Source organism: Salvelinus namaycush, chromosome 26 (genome assembly GCF_016432855.1).
Source record: "Salvelinus namaycush isolate Seneca chromosome 26, SaNama_1.0, whole genome shotgun sequence".
NCBI lineage: Eukaryota > Metazoa > Chordata > Actinopteri > Salmoniformes > Salmonidae > Salvelinus > Salvelinus namaycush.
In genome coordinates, this window is record NC_052332.1 from 25,256,264 (window position 1) to 25,275,283 (window position 19,020).

Below are 19,020 nucleotides of genomic sequence, written 5' to 3' on the forward strand. Positions count from 1 at the left end.
AACAAAACAAAGGAGATGATTGTGGACTTCAGGAAACAGCAGAGGGAGCACCCCCCTATCCACATCGACGGGACAGTAGTGGAGAAGGTGGAAAGTTTTAAGTTCCTCGGTGTACACATCACGGACAAACTGAATTGGTCCACCCACACAGACAGCGTTGTGAAGAAGGCGCAGCAGCGCCTCTTCAACCTCAGGAGGCTGAAGAAATTTGGCTTGTCACCAAAAGCACTCACAAACTTCTACAGATGCACAATCGAGAGCATCCTGTCGGGCTGTTTCACCGCCTGGTACGGAAACTGCTCCACCCACAACCGTAAGGCTCTTCAGAGGGTAGTGAGGTCTGCACAACGCATCACCGGGGGCAAACTACCTGCCCTCCAGGACACCTACACCACCCGATGTCACAGGAAGGCCATACAGATCATCAAGGACAACAACCACCCGAGCCACTACCTGTTCACCCCGCTATCATCCAGAAGGCGAGGTCAGTACAGGTGCATCAAAGCAGGGACCGAGAGACTGAAAAACAGCTTCTATCTCAAGGCCATCAGACTGTTAAACAGCCACCACTAACATTTAATGGCCGCTGCCAACATACTGACTCAACTCCAGCCACTTTAATAATGGGAATTGATGGAAATTATGTAAAAATGTATCACTAGCCACTTTAAACAATGCCACTTAATATAATGTTTACATACCCTACATTACTCATCTCATATGTATATGTATATACTGTACTGTATATCATCCACTGCATCTTGCCATCTTTATGTAATACATGTATCACTAGCCACTTTAAACTATGCCACTTTATGTTTACATACCCTACATTACTCATCTCATATGTATAGACTGTACACTATCCCATCTACTGCATCTTGCCTATGCCGTTCTGTACCATCACTTATTCATATATCTTTATGTACATATTCTTTATTCCTTTACACTTGTGTGTATAAGGTAGTAGTTGTGGAATTGTTAGGTTAGATTACTTGTTGGTTATTACTGCATTGTCGGAACTAGAAGCACAAGCATTTCGCTACACTCGCATTAACATCTGCTAACCATGTGTATGTGACAAATAACATTTGATTTGATTTGATTTGGCTCTACAAAGTATTGACTTTGAGGGGGTGAATAGTTATGCACGCTCAAGTGTTCTGTTTTTTTGTCTTATTTCTTGTTTGTTTCACAATAAAAAATATTTTGCATCATCAAAGTGATAGGCATGTTGTGTAAATCAAATGATACAAACCCCCCCCAAAAAAACATTTTAATTCCACATTGTAAGGAAACAAAATAGGAAAAATACCAAGGGGATTCTTTCGCAACCCACTGTATGTAATGATATGAAACAAGATAGATTGTAAATGACTGTTCTATAAAACTATCACCTCTAACCCCCAGGCTACTATTGAACCCTTTTGGAATCATTCTTGCAGTCAGAGACAGGCCCCCTTTGTACTTTCCCTCTGCCCAAATACAATGCACATACTGTAGATCATTCCATCTAACACATAACACCATGATTGCTAATGCTAGGTTAATTATACAATTATAAACCGATTTAAAATGGTCTCAAGTCAGTCACATTGTCTTTTGTGTGTTTGTGTTGTTTTCTCCATTCCCTTCTGGCACTGACCTTGGATGGCTCTGCTTCTCCATCACAGGTGAATGCACTTCAACAAAGGTGCAGCCTCCTAGCTCAGCCTGCTCCCAAAGGCCCCAGGAACTGCAAGATGGGGAAAACAAAAATACAACTGTGGATTATCCTTTTTCCCTCTGTTTCTGCCTTCTATCATTTAACAAAGGGCAGAAGTAAAGGAGGTTCATGTTGCATGAACAGTTCGTCTCAAATAGGGAACATTAGATAAGATATGAAATTAAACAACAAACTCAAACAAGTCAAACAGATTAGCTGCACCAAACCAACAATCATTCTAAGGAAACAACAAAACCCAACACATATGAATATTTATCACCAACAACATTAAAATGTGCCCTTGAGAATGTTTTGCTCATGCAATTAAATTGGAAAAAGACGAAGCCAGTAAATAGTGATTCTGTTTGATGATTATCTTTTATTTGTGCCGATGAGTGTCTCTAATCACATTGGAGATGGAATGAAAGTGGAAGACCACAGGCTGCTCAAAGTTAAACCAGAGAAGATAAGAAACTTCAGCAGCCTGTAATTGGACCTCATTGATCCGTTGGGTTTTATAGATCATTATCATGTCACATTATGTAAATGTCTCTTCCTCACAAGAGCATTAGCAAATATCCCGTTCCTTTTATTTAAATCATCGTGGAACAGATGCCGTGGACCTTTATGACTCACAGGGTAGAGTGGCAGTGGCAGCCAAGTACACAATGCATGACCATGTTTAAGGCAGGTGCTCTTGACATGTTGAGAATGTAAACATGGCAGTGAAGCCACAGAGAGTACCGTGTGGAAAGCAGTGACTCTGTTGTCAATAACAAAATTGGAAGCGATGTTAATTTGTGAAGGACCTGTTCTCATTGTTTCAATTCCATTCACATGGTGGTGAGATGTATTGATCTAAAGCTGACCTTGATGTTAGCATATTGTAGTGTATCCACTGTGAACTGAGTATGTGCTTACACACTTGAGATTAGCGGCCTGCCCATGTTCTACCCGTGTGAGCTTGTGTCCATGGAGACCCCGCAGGCAGAGACAGATGGAAAGGCACTCTCTGCCACACACAGATGCCCACCTCTTAGCTATCTTTACCATGTCTTTATAGGACAAAACACAGAGTGGAAGAAATATAGGCTCTTTATGTAAACACAATCACAGAAGAAGAGAAACCGCTAGTAGTAAAACCAAAACACAGCAAATCGGTGAGCCTGAACAGCCACACTGACAGCTTTGAGTCTGATTCAAAAATCACATCTAGTGTAATCTCGATTAACCCAGAACTAAAGTCTACTGTAATTGGGCAGCTGCTCGATGAAGTTCTGTGTCCAGAGAAGAGAAGAGATGAAGAAACGTTAAAACAAGGAGCGGAACAGGAACGAGGAGCTCCACCCTCTCTCTTTGCAAGAGATTACATCTAATGTGAGATTACATCTAATGTGAGATTACATCTAATGTGTGGGATATATGTTTTGTGACATCTTTCAAAGGATTATGGCAGTGCAGTGCCAAAATGTGTATATCAACAACTCAACAATCCTCCTCTTTGATCTCATCTGATGGAGGTGCTTTGTGCTTTTTGTCTTTCGGGTAGTTAAACAATCACCCATTTATCTGTTTCCATGTACAGCCACTTCCAGCAACCTCTGCTACATGGTTTGTAACACAAGCCTCCAGATTGGCCCACAGCTTGGGGTAAAGGTTAATGGAGTAGACCCACAAATAAGGATTCACCGGCTCCAGCTTGTGTTGCTGCAACCTTGGCATCAACACCTCCTAATTCCTGGAGAAAACCTGAAAAAAAAGATATGGTAACATAAAAAACAGAACTTGTTCTTTATCTTCAGCTTACGTTATGATCTTTTTCTCTGTATAGACCGTTTCACAGATGATTCCCATTGAAGTGTCATCACCTGAATTTGGTGTCAGGAAGACAAACGCTTGAGGCAGATGGAGGTGATTGTGGCAGAGTTAAGATCAAAGGAAATGGGTTTATACATGATCCAGCAGCACTAAGAACATGGCCTGGCTTAATGTGAACATGAAGGTGATAGAACAGGGCTGTCCATCACCCTGGAGATAGTTGCCTGACGGGAGGATTCTGTCACAGCCACTTTGCATACACATGCTGCAGACACACACACACACGCACACACACACACACACACACACACACACACACACACACATATGCCGGGTCTCTACATTCGCCATCTATTCAGGTGTTAATCAACGTGGACATCCATTAAAAGGTTATTGTTTTCTAAACTCATTAGTTCTTTCATCCTTAGAGATTTCAGTTTCTGTCTTCTTTATAGATCATTATCATGTCACATTATGTAAATGTCTCTTTCTCACAAGAGCATTAGCAAATATTCCATTACTTTTATTTAAATCATTGTGAATCCAGAAATATTAGTTAATGGCTGTGCTGATTAGGTACTGTAGGTACAGTAAATATATGTCAATAAGGAAGAGCCTGTCAGTCGCACTTTTTTTGTGCATGAAAAATATACAATGCACCATCATATCTGAATCCAGTACCTCAGCTCCCTACAGCACAGTTTAAAGAAGGTATCAGTGAGGGACCTTAAAAAGACAATTGAAAGATCAATCCATAAAGTGCAGAGCGATGACACAGGTGTGCCCATGGGCTGTATTTCCAGAGGAGGAGAATTCACAGCCGTGGCCCATGGGCTGTATTTCCCGAGGAGGAGAATTCACAGCCGTAGTCCATGGGCTGTATTTCCCGAGGAGGAGAATTCACAGCCGTGGTCCATGGGCTGTATTTCCCGAGGAGGAGAATTCACAGCCGTGGTCCATGGGCTGTATTTCCTGAGGAGGAGTATTCACAGCCGTGGTCCATGGGCTGTATTTCCCGAGGAGGAGAATTCACAGCCGTGGTCCATGGGCTGTATTTCCCGAGGAGGAGAATTCATAGCCGTGGTCCATGGGCTGGCGCTGCTGCTGGATCCAGAACTTCACAGGCTATTTATTGTTTCACCCCTGTCAGCAGAATGGTCTCGGCTGGTTGAACTCCATCCAAAAGTAAACTCATCAGCCAAATTGAATGGGAGTGGATACATAAGTCCCTCTACAGGGTGGTGTGTTTTAAAAGGAGCAGAGAAAGTGTCAGAATAGGTGTCTGGCTCCATTTGAAGGAGTGCGCTGAACACAGGTAAAATGTCACAGCCTTTTTGGTTAATGCCCATCAAGGGGATAGGGATTATAAGCAGGAAGGGATTCCAGCATCGTCGACAGACTCCGTGAAAGATATTTAGATAAAAAATGTACCATAGAAGACAGCTATGATCACGGTGACCTATTCATGCCCCTATGCCATTCTGAGGGATGGAGTTACTGAAAAGGTTGTATCCAGTTCTCTCAACTCAACAGAACTAACTTTAATTGGCCTCAACTCCACTAAACCCACTCCCCTAAACTCCACTCCACTTTCTAATGCTCAAGGCCTTTCATCTAATGTAAAATGTTTTCCCAATATGCTATCATTGATTCTTAATGAATTTGAGAAGTGTTAGTGTTATTTCTATTGATGTCACAAAAGGCTCTGTGATAACATGTTACTCTGGCAGCAGCATGGGGTTCTAAGTAAACTCTAAATGTTCCTATGAGTGGTACACACTGAACAACATTATAATGTTTGATGAACTACTGTGTGCTCAGTTACACATTGTTATACTGTAGGCTCTGAATGCCTCCAACATATTTCAAAGATGTTACACTCAAACCCTTTTAACACCAGAACCTCCAAGGGTTGACACCTACATAAAAGTGCCAAGTGCTTTCAAATAAAACATCTAAAAATACTACACACATGAAATTATCAAATGAGACATGAAACATGGCATACATATTTAATATGACAATATGTTATATTCCTTTCTCTTCATATCTGTAAAGTCTGTTTCACCTTGGAGTTAATAAATGTTACTACCCCAGAGTCAATGACACATTACACATTCAGCTGTGTTATTGCTTGTTTTAAAACATCCAGCACTGCAAATGTTGCTTGGGTGGTGCCGAGGGAATAGAATCGACAAAGTGCCACTGGCATTCCAATAGAGATTAGTGTCAGAACCCACATAGTAAAATGCCACAGACATCAACAACAAACAACAACAGCTAAAATATATTTTTAGATCAGAAATTTACTGGCTACATATTTTACAATATTTTTACTGGATACATTTATCCTTGATTACTTCACCAGAGATGTGTTAGAGTTCAATATCCTGAAACTTCTGCAGAAAAATAAACAGGAAATATCTCCTCTAGTCTTGAAGTTATTCTTAACATTTAGCAAGCATGCTATCCCTAACTAGATCAACTGTGAGCTTTGCTTGTTTTTCCCTATACAGTTACAGACAAACCTGAAAGACTATGATTGAGTATCATGTACATTTACAATTGAAGTTGCAGGATATACACTGAACAAAATGTAAACGCAACATGTAAAGTGTTGGTCTGGTTTCATGAGCTCAAATAAATAGTCACATAAATTTTCCATATTCACAAAAAGCTTATTTCTCTCAAATTTTGTGCACAAATTTGTTAACATTCCTGTTCGTGAGCACTTTGCCAAGATAATCCCTCCACCTTACAGGTGTGGCACATCAAGAAGCTGATTAAACAGCATGATCATTACACAGGTGCACCTTGTTCTGGGGACAATAAAAGGCCATTTTAAAATGTGCAGTTTTGTCACACAACACAATGCTACAGAGCATGCAATTGGCATGATGACTGCAGGAATGTCCAACAGAGCTGTTGCCAGAGAATTTTATGGTAATTTCTCTACCATAAACTGCCTCCAACGTCGTTTTAGAGAATTTGGCAGTATGTCCAACCGGACTCACAACCGCAGACCACATGTAACCACGCCAGCCCAGGAATTCCACATCCGGCTTCTTAACCTGCGGGATTGTCGGAGGAGGGGTGAGGAGTATTTCTTTCCATAATAAAGCCCTTTTGTGGGGAAAAACTTATTCTGATTGGCTGAGCATGGCTCCCCAGTGTGTGGGCCTGGCTTCCAAGTGGGTGGGCCTATGCCCATAGCTGCAACCATGGCTGCCCAGAGATGTGAAACCCATAGATTAGGGCCTAATGAATCTCTTTCAATTGACTGATTTCCTATGAACTATAACTCAGAAAAATCTTTGAAATTGTTGCATGTTGCATTGATATTTTTTGTTCAGCATATACAGTACCAGTCAAAAGTTTGGACACACCTACTAATTCAAGGGTTTTTCTTAATGTTCTACATTGGAGAATAATAGTGAAGACATCAAAACTATGAAATAACACATATGGAATCATGTAGTAACCAAACAAGTGATAAACAAATCAAAATTAATGTTATATTCTTCAAAGTAGCCACCCTTTGCCTTGATGACAGCTTTGCACACTCTTGGCATTTTCTCAAGCAGCTTCACCTGGAGTGCTTTTCTAACAGTCTTGAAGGAGTTCCCACATATGCTGAGCACTTGTTGGCTGCTTTTCCTTCACTCTGTGGTCTAACTCATCCCAAACCATCTCAATTGGGTTGAGGTCAGGTAATTACAGAAAATAGTAAAAATAATATACAGTTGAAGTCGGAAGTTTACATACACCTTAGCCAAATACATTTAAACTCAGTTTTTCACAATTCCTGACGTTTAATTGTAGTAAACATGTCCTGTCTTAGGTTAGTTAGGATCACCACTTTATTTTTAGAATGTGAAACATCAGAATAATAGTAGAGAGAATGATTTATTTCAGATTTTATTTCTTTCATCACATTCCCAGTGGGTCAGAAGTTTACATACACTCAATTAGTATTTGGTAGCATTGCCTTTAAATTGTTTAACTTGGGTCAAACGTTTCGGGTAGCCTTCAGAAGCTTCCCACAATAAGTTGGGTGAATTTTGGCCCATTCCTCCTGACAGAGCTGGTGTAACTGAGTCAGGTTTGTAGGCATCCTTGCTGGCACACACTTTTTCAGTTCTGCCTACAAATGTTCTATGTGATTGAGGTCAGGGCTTTATGATGGCCACTCCAATACCTTGACTTTGTTGTCCTTAAGCCATTTTGACACAACTTTGGAAGTATGATTGGGGTCATTGTCCATTTGGAAGACCCATTTGCAACCAAGCTTTAACTTCCTGACTGATGTCTTGAGATTTTGCTTCAATATATCCACATAATTTTCTTTCCTGATGATGTCATCTAATTTGTGAAGCGCACCAGACCCTCCTGCAGCAAAGCACCCCCACAACATGATGCTGCCACCCCGTGCTTCACGGTTGGGATGGTGTTCTTCGGCTTGCAAGCCTCCCCCTTTTTCCTCCAAACATTATGGCCAAACAGTTCTATTTTTTTTTTCATCAGACCAGAGGACATTTCTCCAAAAAGTACGATCTTTGTACCCATGTGCAGTTGCAAACCATACTCTGGCTTTTTTATGGTGGTTTTGGAGCAGTGGCTTCTTCCTTGCTCAGCGGCCTTTCAGGTTATGTCAATATAGGACTCGTTTTACTGTGGATATAGATACTTTTGTATCTGTCAGAGCGTGACAGTATCCCCCCCCCCAAAGTGCGGACTCCGGCCGCAAAACCTGACTCTATGAGGGAGGGTCCGGGTGGGCATCTAGCCTCGGTGACGGCTCCGGTTCGGGGCGTTCACCCCGCTCCGCTTGCTGATCCCTCCACTTCCGTGGAACCGGACCGTGGATCGTCGCCGGGGGCTCCGGACAGTAGACCATTGCCGGAGGAACCGGACCGTAGATTGTCGCTGAAGGAACCAGACTGTAGATCGTCGCCGGGGACTCCGGACCGTGGATCGTCGCCGGAGGCTCTGGACTGCCGACCGTCGCCGGAGGCTCTGGACTGCCGACCGTCGCCGGAGGCTCTGGACTGCCGACCGTCGCCGGAGGCTCTGGACTGCAGACCGTCGCCGGAGGCTCTGGACTGCAGAACGTCGCCGGAGGCTCTGGACTTCAGACCGTCGCCGGAGACTCTGGAATGCAGACCATCTCAGGAGGTTCTATACTGTGGACCGTCTCAGGAGGTTCCGGACTGTGGACCGTCTCAGGAGGTTCCGGACTGTGGACCGTCTCAGGAGGTTCAGGACTGTGGACCGTCTCAGGAGGTTCAGGACTGTGGACCGTCTCAGAAGTTTCCGGGCCGTGGATCGTCACTGCAGGCTTCGTGCCATGGATCATCACTGGAGGCTTCGGGCCATGGATCATCACTGGAGGCTTCAGGCCATGGATCATCACTGGAGGCTTCGGGCCATGGATCATCACTGGAGGCTTCGGGCCATGGATCATCACAGGCTTCGGGCCATGGATCATCATTGCAGGCTCCGGGCCATGGATCATCACTGGAGGCTTCGTGCCATGGATCATCACTGCAGGCTCCGGGCCATGGATCATCACTGGAGGCTCCGGGCCTGGCGTCCTGGCTGGATGCTCACCCTCATATACTGGTCAAAAATGTTAAAACACCTACTTATTCAAGGGTTTTTCCTTATGTTTACTATTTTCTACATTGTAGAATAATAGTGAAGACATCAAAACTATGAAATAACACATATGGAATCATGCAGTAACCAAAAAAGTGTTAAATGAATCAAATAAGATTTTATATTTTGAGATTCTTCAAATAGCCACCCTTTGCCTTGATGACAGATTTGCACACTCGTGGCATTCTCTCAACCAGTGTCACCTGGAATGCTTTTCTAACAGTCTTGAAGGAGTTCCGACATATGCTGAACACTTGTTGGCTACTTTTCCTTCACTCTGACTCATCCTAAACCATCTAAATTTGGTTGAGGTTGGGGGATTGTGGAGGCCAGGTCATCTGATGCAGCACTCCATCACTCTCCTTCTTGGTCAAATAGCCCTTACACATCCTGGAGGAGTGTTGGGTCAGGGCTATTTCATAGTTTGATATCTTCACTATTATTTCACTATACTTCACTATTATTCTACAATGTAGAAAATGATCAAAATAAAGAAAACCCCTTGAATGAGCAGGCATTCTAAAACGTTTGATCTTTAGTGTTTATATAAGCATCCAGTTTAAGTTTCCAGTGAGGCTCATGATTATTATCTTGTATGTAAATCAGTACTCAGATGATCAGGATATGATCTTGAGTATGTGTCTAATCAGCATCACTCTGTAGTCAGTTACACATGGTTCCAGCGGTAATAAATGCAACGCAGGATCTCAGTAAATTCCCTCAACGTACATTGGAGACTGGCAACAACAGCCAGCCAGTTCAGCACCTGAACAGCGATCAGGACGAGCTTCTCGTGCACTCCATTGCACTCCAATGCGCCCTGCTTCCATTTCAGCACTGGACAGCGACTCTGGTCACGCATGCTGTTTGAGTTATTTGCACAATAGTGAAACTTGATAAAACAGAGGGACGGCAAATACGCTATATTAACTTGTTTCTTTCTTTGGGTTAATGTTGTATTCCCAAAACTAAAGTGGCATACAAACACCGATGCAAAGGTTCAGATATTATTTGATGTAACAATCCATCAAACAAACAGCCTTACAGCACAGAGTTGTTTATTACTCTCATTGCATGAGAATTCAACCAACAGCACGGGCAAAACTGTAGGTTTCTGCATTATCCGTAATTAGTTATGCGACGAGGAGCCGCGGGAGACACGTCCGATAAAAATGACAGCCACGACCGGGCATCTTGTTCCATTAAGTGTCGTTGTGCGCAACCCCTATTTATGCTTGAAACCTTCAGAGACTAAATGCGACGCAGCCAGCCAGCCAATGTGACACGCTCAAATTAACTTTATTCCCCAACCAACCCAAGTTCTGAGTTGCTTTTTTAATCGCAAATAAAATTGAGGACTGGTGCATACTATTACCTGGTTTCTATTCTCCGTGGTGTCTAGGCTATTGCGTTTTCTCTCTCGTACATTAGGCTACAGTAAAAACACAATCTCAAATCGCACAATCAAACAATTGAAAACGGTGAAAGTACATGTAGCCTTCCATTAGGCATAAATCTAGGCTAGTGTGCTAATTGCTACCGTGCAAGAGCGTGTCCATTGTCAGCATCAGAGAATGTCCCTTTCTCTCTGACTATATTTTTTCAACATATACACAGCCGGCAGAGACGTGTACTGTATGCTGAGGGAAAGCCGAGGGAAATATATATTTATGCGGGGTACTCTCTCACCAGAAGAGGGCATTCCGATTCTGCCTGAAAAAGTTGCCGTGATACACGCGGAAGTGTTAACTACTCAAACGCTTGCACTTATGTTCTATTTGGTTTCAGCGACGAGGAGAGATAATAGAGGTGAAAGGGGGAATGTTCATCCTGAATGATTTTGGTTTGTTTACCGAGTTAAACTACCGTTAGCAGACCCTTTGAATTTTCCTCTGATCAGGTAAAGCTTCTTTAGGTGTGAATACCCTGTCAGTCATCGCAAGATTTATATGTCGCTTTTCACTGGGGAGATCTTCTGGTGTTCACAAAGCCTCTTGGGCAAATCGTTGTTTGCGCTTTATGAGATAATGGATGGATAGAGAGTGACGAGAAAGTATCAACTGGAATCTTTCAACTGTCATGCTTATTTTTGGATTGTCATTTGTGACTTGGATGTGGCATTGTTTACTCTCTGTGGCGCTGTTGATATTGGACCCAACAATTTTACGCGGGAATTATGTGCACGGATATGATAGAAAACTAGATCGGGATTTTCGTCTGTCGTTGGGAATAGCGAGATATGTTCCATGGTGAATCTAAGGGATTGACACTCGGATACCCCTCTGACTCGCTTAAATTCCGGGGTCAGCGACGGGCAGGTGCGTGTTGGAATCGGCGGCTGCGCGCAGTGACTGGGGTCGTGGATTAGAACCACACCGTTTGAGGAGAGCGCGTGTCATGCGGACTCGGGTGTCGCACGCTGGAAGGCTTTAAAACCTGTGGCCAGGAGCTGACAGATAAGCGGATATGGGTAAGTAGGCTATATGTGCCTGTAAATGTATCATATCTGCTTCATGTAGGGAAAACGAGAGTAAGCTAATGCGTCTTTTCCCTAAAATTCTCTCACACAATGCCAGTAACGCGAAATGATCTGGGATGTTCAGATAAAAAAAAGTATTATTGCAATTTCGAGATTTCACAAAGCATTGTTAATTTGTAAGTGTTATAAAACCAATTCAGCACACTCTTATCGTTTTGAATAGCCATGATGTGCCCAAAACAGTCAACAGTCACAGAGCTGCAATATGGTTCGTTTTTTCTATCTCCTTGCGGTATTACATGCGATGAATGTCTTTGTGAGATTAACAATTAGACACATAACAAATACGCAAATATGCCGTTCTAGCTTAGCCTGTGATTGCATCTGAAATAACTGTTCCATTTACAAAAAAGCTCTATAGTCGAATGCATCCGTTCATTAGCTTATGTCTGGAGCCTCCTATTTCTTCTTTACTGCTTTAAGAAGCAGACTGAATCCAGATCATTGATTGGGACTGGAATGCTAATCATGTTTTATGTTGGATGCAAGTCAACTTCACAAAGCGTGGTCCTGCATAATTATCGACAACCCGTTCATGGTTGTGTTTTCCTTCATTTAGTGATCTAAACGTGTCAGTAGTAGCCTATGTCCAACAATAACCGAGAACAGATCATTTGAGTTTCATGAGTATATATGCGTTTTGTATTTGTATTTATTGTGGATACCCATTAGCAGCAGCTACTCTGCCTGGGGTCCTGCAAAATTAAGGCAGTTATTTACAATTAAAAACATTGCATTACATTTCACAACTGATTTCACAACAGATTAAGTGTGTGCACTCAGGCCGCTACTCTTCCACTACATACTACAACACAAAATCCATGTACGAGTGTATAGTGCGTATGTTATCATGTGTGAGTGTGTATGCGTGTGTCTGTGTTTCTCTTCACAGTCCCCGCTGATCCATAAGGTGTATTTTGTTCTGTTATAAGCTGTCATTTTTTATCTGTAGGTCGATACATTAAGCAACATGCAGATTAATTACGCAGATAAACTTTACTCATGAGATCATCATTTTGCTTTGCTATATCAAATCATACATATAGGCTAGTCGTGTGTGCACCTGCTCTTTGATAAGCGGTGAAGACAGTCTGTTATGTCCTCTCTTGCTCTTTGATAAGCGGTGAAGACAGTCTGTTATGTCCTCTCTTGCTCTTTGGTCGTTGAGAGACGATTGGGAAGCATTTCTGTTATTTGACCTGGCATCTACAATAGGCTTAATGAATGCAATTTGGAGCACGAACAGCCTGCAAATCGTGCATCAAATTGTGTGAGCATGTTCGCTCAAGTGTGTGTGTGTGTGTTCGGTGCGTGTGTCTATGCATGTGGTTGCTTGAGTTTCTGAGTATTTAAATCATCAGTATGTTTGTGTTGACAGTTCATTTAGGCCTACGTGTTTTTCTCTCTGTCTTCGCTACCTCTGTTATTGTCGCCCGAGGTATAGCCTAATCTCCACAGCCTTTATTTAACTTACACAGATGGCCAAGTGCACTGGCTATGCAGTGCCATTAATTGTAAGGTGGCACGATGTATCGACCTACAGTAGGCTACTGCACTGCATCGATACATTGTTTACCTAAAGGAACATTGGAATCAAAGAGCCATTGAAATATGAATGGGATCAGTTTTAAATTGTACAATTGCTCTGAAATAACAATAATAATAATTCTAAATGCTCACATATAAATATGACGACACATTATTTAATAGTTAGTTTTGCACTAGCCTGTTCACTCCTAGAAAAAAAAGATTCTGGATAGAACATATAAGGGTTATATTGCTTGCTTCATATATGGCACCCCTAAAGGTTCTATATAGGACCCTTTTATAGGGTGCTTTGATCAGAACCCCAGGGCTTCTTCACTGAACCATAATTGGTTCCATATAGAAGCCTTGGGTACCATATAGGGTTTTCTATGGAACCAATTTCAGTTCTATATAGAACCTTTAGGGGTGCCATATATGAAGCAAGCATTGAACCCTTTTTGGTTATATCTAGAACCTTTTCTCTAAGAGTTTAGTCTATATAGATATAGCTTGAGCACTTGGAATTGCTAATGACAATGCAGGATGGATTGCATTGATCGTGCTTTTACTCTCTTCCTTAGGCAACAGGCAAAATACTCGTATACTTGTACTTTAATGCATTGTTTCCTGTTTTTTGTTTGTTTGTTTGTTTGTTTTCTATGAATATGCTTCTCAATCCAACCTGGTCTCAGAGCATTTCATATTATTCTGTATGTAAATCTGAGAAACTCCATTTCGTGTGATATGTCACGTTTCATATGGTATGTATTATTTTGTGGATGTCCATCACCATTTGTTACTAATTACAACTCACATTATATGTTCCGAATTTGCAAAACGTACAATATTTGAGAAATTTGCAAAACATACTATACAAATAAGCGAAACCTATGATATCTTACTAATTTTAACTAGGTGGCTAACATTAGCTAGCTGGCTAACATTAGCTAGACTAGGGATTAGGGTTAGAGGTTAGGGTTAAGTTTAGGAGTTAGGTTAAGGTGTTAGGGTTAGGGGAAGGATTAGCTTAAAGGGTTAAGATTAGGGTTATCTAAAAGGGTTAAGGTTAGGGTTAGGGAAAGGGTTAGCTAAAAGGGTTAAGTTTAGGGTTAGGGGAAGGGTTAGCTAACATGCTAAGTAGTTGCAAAATAGCTAAGCAGTAGTAAGTAGTTGAAAAGTTGCTAATTAGCAAAAATGCAAAAGTTGTCTGTGATGAGATTCGACCTCGTAACCTTTATGTTGCTAGACATTCCCAATATATCCCTACCCATCAACCCTGACCAACCACCCTACTTTCGTTTTGCCTTAAGTAACCATCTGTCTTATGTAACCATACCAAACGTAACATTTGCTATGTTATGTCTAGTCTATGAGACCAGGCTGTTTCATCATATCCCCCATTTGCACAACATACTTGCCAGCTTGCAATACAATATTTCAACCACTAGCAGATGCATATGTATGGTCTAAAGTTTATGGGGTGGAGAGCACATTCTCACATCAAGTACATTTTTTATCAATGCCAACTTTTGTGTGAACTGGTGCACGCACATTTTGGGGTAAATTTTGTATGTATGCTCGGTTGAGGCCCATGGGGCCTCATTTATCAAAGGGGTGTGGGCACATAAAAGACTCTAAAACTTGTGTGCGCCAGTTTTCCCGCAAAGGTTTTGAACTTGATGGGAAGTGTGCGTATCTCCACGCAAATCTCAAACCATGCATGCACACAACTTCTAGAAGGTTGATCTACTGTATTGCAAGAAATAGGCTTATTGTTCATTTGGGGAAATGGAAGGTGTTTGATGCACTGGAATTATACTATTGGTAGGCTAATATATTAGATATAGACCTGATGATAAAACAAATGCATTTGCCCTGGGTAAAGAGATTGCATAGCAGCATGTCATCTAATGTGTTTATTTCACTTTTATTATAGGCCTAAATCATAATCATATTGCAGGACATGTCTCTCCTTTTCTGACATAACTGGTTTAAATTATTCCCACTACAGAAATAGTAGGCTACCATTTATCAATCGCTCATTCAATAGCAAAGCATGCTCAAAAGTACTGTACACTGAACGAGAATATAAATGCAACATGTTACAATTTCAAAGATTTAACTGAGTTACAGTTCATATAAGGAAATCAGTCAATTGAAATATATTCATTAGGCCTAAATCTACGGCTTTCACATGCTTGGGAATACAGCTATGCATCTGTCGGTCACAGACACCTTAAAAAAAAGGTAGGGGCGTAGATCAGAAAACCAGTCAGTATCTGGTGTGACCACCATTTGCCTAATGCAGCGCGACACATCTCCTTCACATAGAGTTGATCAGGCTGTTGATTGTGGCCTGTGGAATGTTGTCCCACTCCTCTTCAATGGCTGTGTGAAGTTGCTGGATATTGACGGGAACTGGAACACGCTGTCATACATGTCGATCCAGAGCATCCCAAACATGCTCAATGGGTGGCATGTGTGGTGAGTTTGCAGTGGAATAACTGGGACATTTTCAGCTTCCAGGAATTGTGTACAGATCCTTGTGACATGCATTATCATACTGAAACATGAGGTGATATCGGCAGATGAATGGCACGACAATGGCTCTCAGGATCTCGTCACGGTATCTCTGTCCATTCAAATTGCCATCAATAAAATGCAATTATGTTCGTTGTCCATAGCTTATGCCTACCCATACCATAACCCGTGGGGTACTCTGTTCACAGCGATGACAGCAAACCGATCGCCCACACGACGCCATACATGCTGTCTGCCATCTGCCCAGTAAAGTTGAAACCGGAATTCATTTGTGAAGAGGACACTCCTCCAGCGTGTCAGTGGCCATCGAAGGTGAGTATTTGCCGACTGAAGTCGGTTACGATAGTCAGGTCAAGACCCTGGTGAGGACAATGAGCATGCAGAGGAGATTCTCTGAGACAGTTTCTGACAGTTTGTGCAGAAATTATTAGGTTATGCAAACCCACATTTTCATCCGCTGTCCCTCTGGCTGGTCTCAGATGATCGAAGGTGAGCATTTGCCCACTGAAGTTGGTTACGACGCCAAACTGCAGTCAGGTCAAGACCCTGATGAGGACGATGAGCATGTAGATGAGCTTCCTTGAAATGGTTTCTGACAGTTTAGTGCAGAAATGATTCGGTTGTGCAAACCCACATTTTCAAATGCTGTCTGGGTGGCTGGTCTCATACGATCCCACAGGAGGTCCTGGGCTGGTTACACGTGGTCTGCGGCTGTAGGGCTGGTTGGACGTACTGCCACATTCTCTAAAACAACGTTGGAGGTGGCTTATGGTAGAGAAGTGAACATAAAATTCTCTAGCAACTGCTCTGGAGGACATTCCTGCAGTCAGTATGCCAATTGAAAGCTCCCTCAAAACTTGAGACCAAAATTTGGTAAAGGAGAAATGCTCACTCTCAGGGATGTATTCAAATTTGTGCGCAAAATATGAGAGAAATAAGCCATTTGTGCATATGGAACATCTTTTATTTCAGCTCATGAAACATGGGACCAACACTTTACATGTTGCGTTAATATTTTTGTTCAGTGTAAATAGAACAGTAAATTGACAGTATGTGACAGTATGGGTTGGCTACTGTTTTGCTGTGCGATAGGTTTAGGAGCACGACATCAAAGTCTATTTCATTTCAGAGCCTGTAGGCTACAAAGGCAGTATAGAAAAACCCAATCATGTATTGATAAACAAAATGTTGAATAACAATTTGTCTTTCGCATAAAGTTGTGGGTTGTTGCATTTACTATTAATTTGTTCGAAAGGACAATCAATCTTGTAGAATGCACAGCTACTGTGTGGAACTCGCTAAGCAGCATGCATTTTTTATTTGGATAAGTCACAACAACGTTCTGCCCACACCTCTACAGAAATCAAATTTGCCATTGATTTTTTGGGGGGAACTTTCATGGCCCAGTTCCACATCTCCAAATCATACAGCAAATACATTTTTTATTTATTAACAAAAAAGGTGAATGGAGGGCGTTTTCCAGTCGAGGTTGTGGCGCTCGTTTTACGACCGCACATATAATATGGCTCTGATTTATCAATGAAAACATGCCTGTATGTTGCATGTGACAGTTTGATAAATAACAATAATTTGTTGCGCACGCAAATCCTAGAACCTCCACGTACGCCAGAATTTAGTATGAAATGTACGCATGGTTGATAAATGAGGCCCCTGGAGAGGGCAGCAGGGCAGGGGTGGCTCTGAGAGAGGATGTGACAGAGTCATCAATAGTGTTGTGAGTGCTGGGGGTTGATTGGTTATTCTCAGTCACTCCACCCTGACGGAACCCTTCCCGCCAGGGGAAATCAGAAAACAGACACAAGGACAAAACAACTCTACACTAACACACGTCTCTGTGTGCGTGCACGCGCATTTGGATACTGGTGTATTGAGGAGAATCCACCACAAACTTTCTCTTCATCCAGTTGCCCTTGTTTGTACTGTAGACCACCTACTTCAGTAACTGCAAATAGCCAATGTATCTGCTCTGCATTTCTGTGATTACACAAAGACATCTGTGTATCCTCAGAACATTGGGGCAATACACACAGGACAGGAAGTGCTGGTTCCCAAGCACCAGGGAAATGGGACTGCTTTGGCTGGCTAGTACTCATCTCAATGTTAATTGGAGACTAATAGGATGGCTTAGGCTGGTCTGAGGGGACGTCCTTCCCTAAGCGTTAGGCTCGTGTCCAGACACAATGTGGGCATGGCTGCGCCTGATAGCAGTTTTGTTAATGGCAAAAAAACACAACAATGAGCCACTTGGGTGTTCAAAGATCATAGCGTAGTGCATATTTGCCAGGCTATGATTTATTTATCTTGACAGTAGGTCAGCTGTGTGCTCTTCCTCTCATTCTTTGTTAAAGTTTAAAAACAAAAGGATCCATATCCCTGCCATCGTAGTTGTATTGTAGTAGTCTTAGTAGTAGTGGTAGTAGTATTGGTAGTAGGAGTAGCGGAAGCAGAGAGATTCTGTTATTATAAGGGGATAAGTAGTAAATTGACTTATACAGTTAATCCTAGCATGGCAATCACAATAAAAAGCAAAGGTGTACCAAGGATATGGGGAACAAACCAATGATTAGAACATGGATGATTATGGCTATGCAGTTCAAGGGGAAAAAATAACAACTGAAGTGGTAATGGGAGAGTGTTAGGAATGAAGAGGTGATATATAGTTAATCGGCTGATATGGTAACCAAATGGTAATGATAAGGGAAGTATGGTAGAGAGGTGGTAATCGCTACACACAGCTCATGAGTGACACCTCTGAAGGCGACCTATGTTCCTCTCCGAATAAGATAAGAGGCTATGAGGAGAGGAAGATGGCTTAGTGAATCATTAGTGCACAGAGTGCTCATTAAACCACACATAGTGTCAGTCAGGGCATAAAGGTGCCGAGTGAAGAAGGCTCAAGCTAAAGTATGTATCTCACAAGCTATGTTAATAAAGCTACACATCTCTTAGGAGGATGTGTAAATGTACACTAAATCTGCTGAACACACAATTCATTTAAGCTGCCCACAATATATCACATGAAAGACATGGAAAAACATGCAATGACATTTTCTTTACAGTAAATAAACAATGTTGTGTTCTATAATGTTGAATTGCCTAATTAGAGTAAAAAAAATACAAAACTTTGTTTGTTTTTGAAACACAGGAATATACATTTTTTGTTGTTCTGTTGTACTGATATTTTAACAAATTTGACATGAGTAAAAAAACA

General features: G+C 41.9%; 1 protein-coding gene across 1 annotated transcript in view; it reads left to right on the plus strand.

Moving 5' to 3' along the window:
• The first annotated feature begins 11,647 nt into the window (after positions 1 to 11,647).
• Positions 11,648 to 19,020, plus strand: part of LOC120021016 (leucine-rich repeat transmembrane neuronal protein 4) — a 153,227-nt gene continuing 145,854 nt past the window's right edge. The window contains exon 1 of the mRNA XM_038964675.1: positions 11,648 to 11,651. Coding sequence (XP_038820603.1) covers positions 11,648 to 11,651 — 4 coding nt within the window. The remainder of the gene's footprint in view (positions 11,652 to 19,020) is intronic.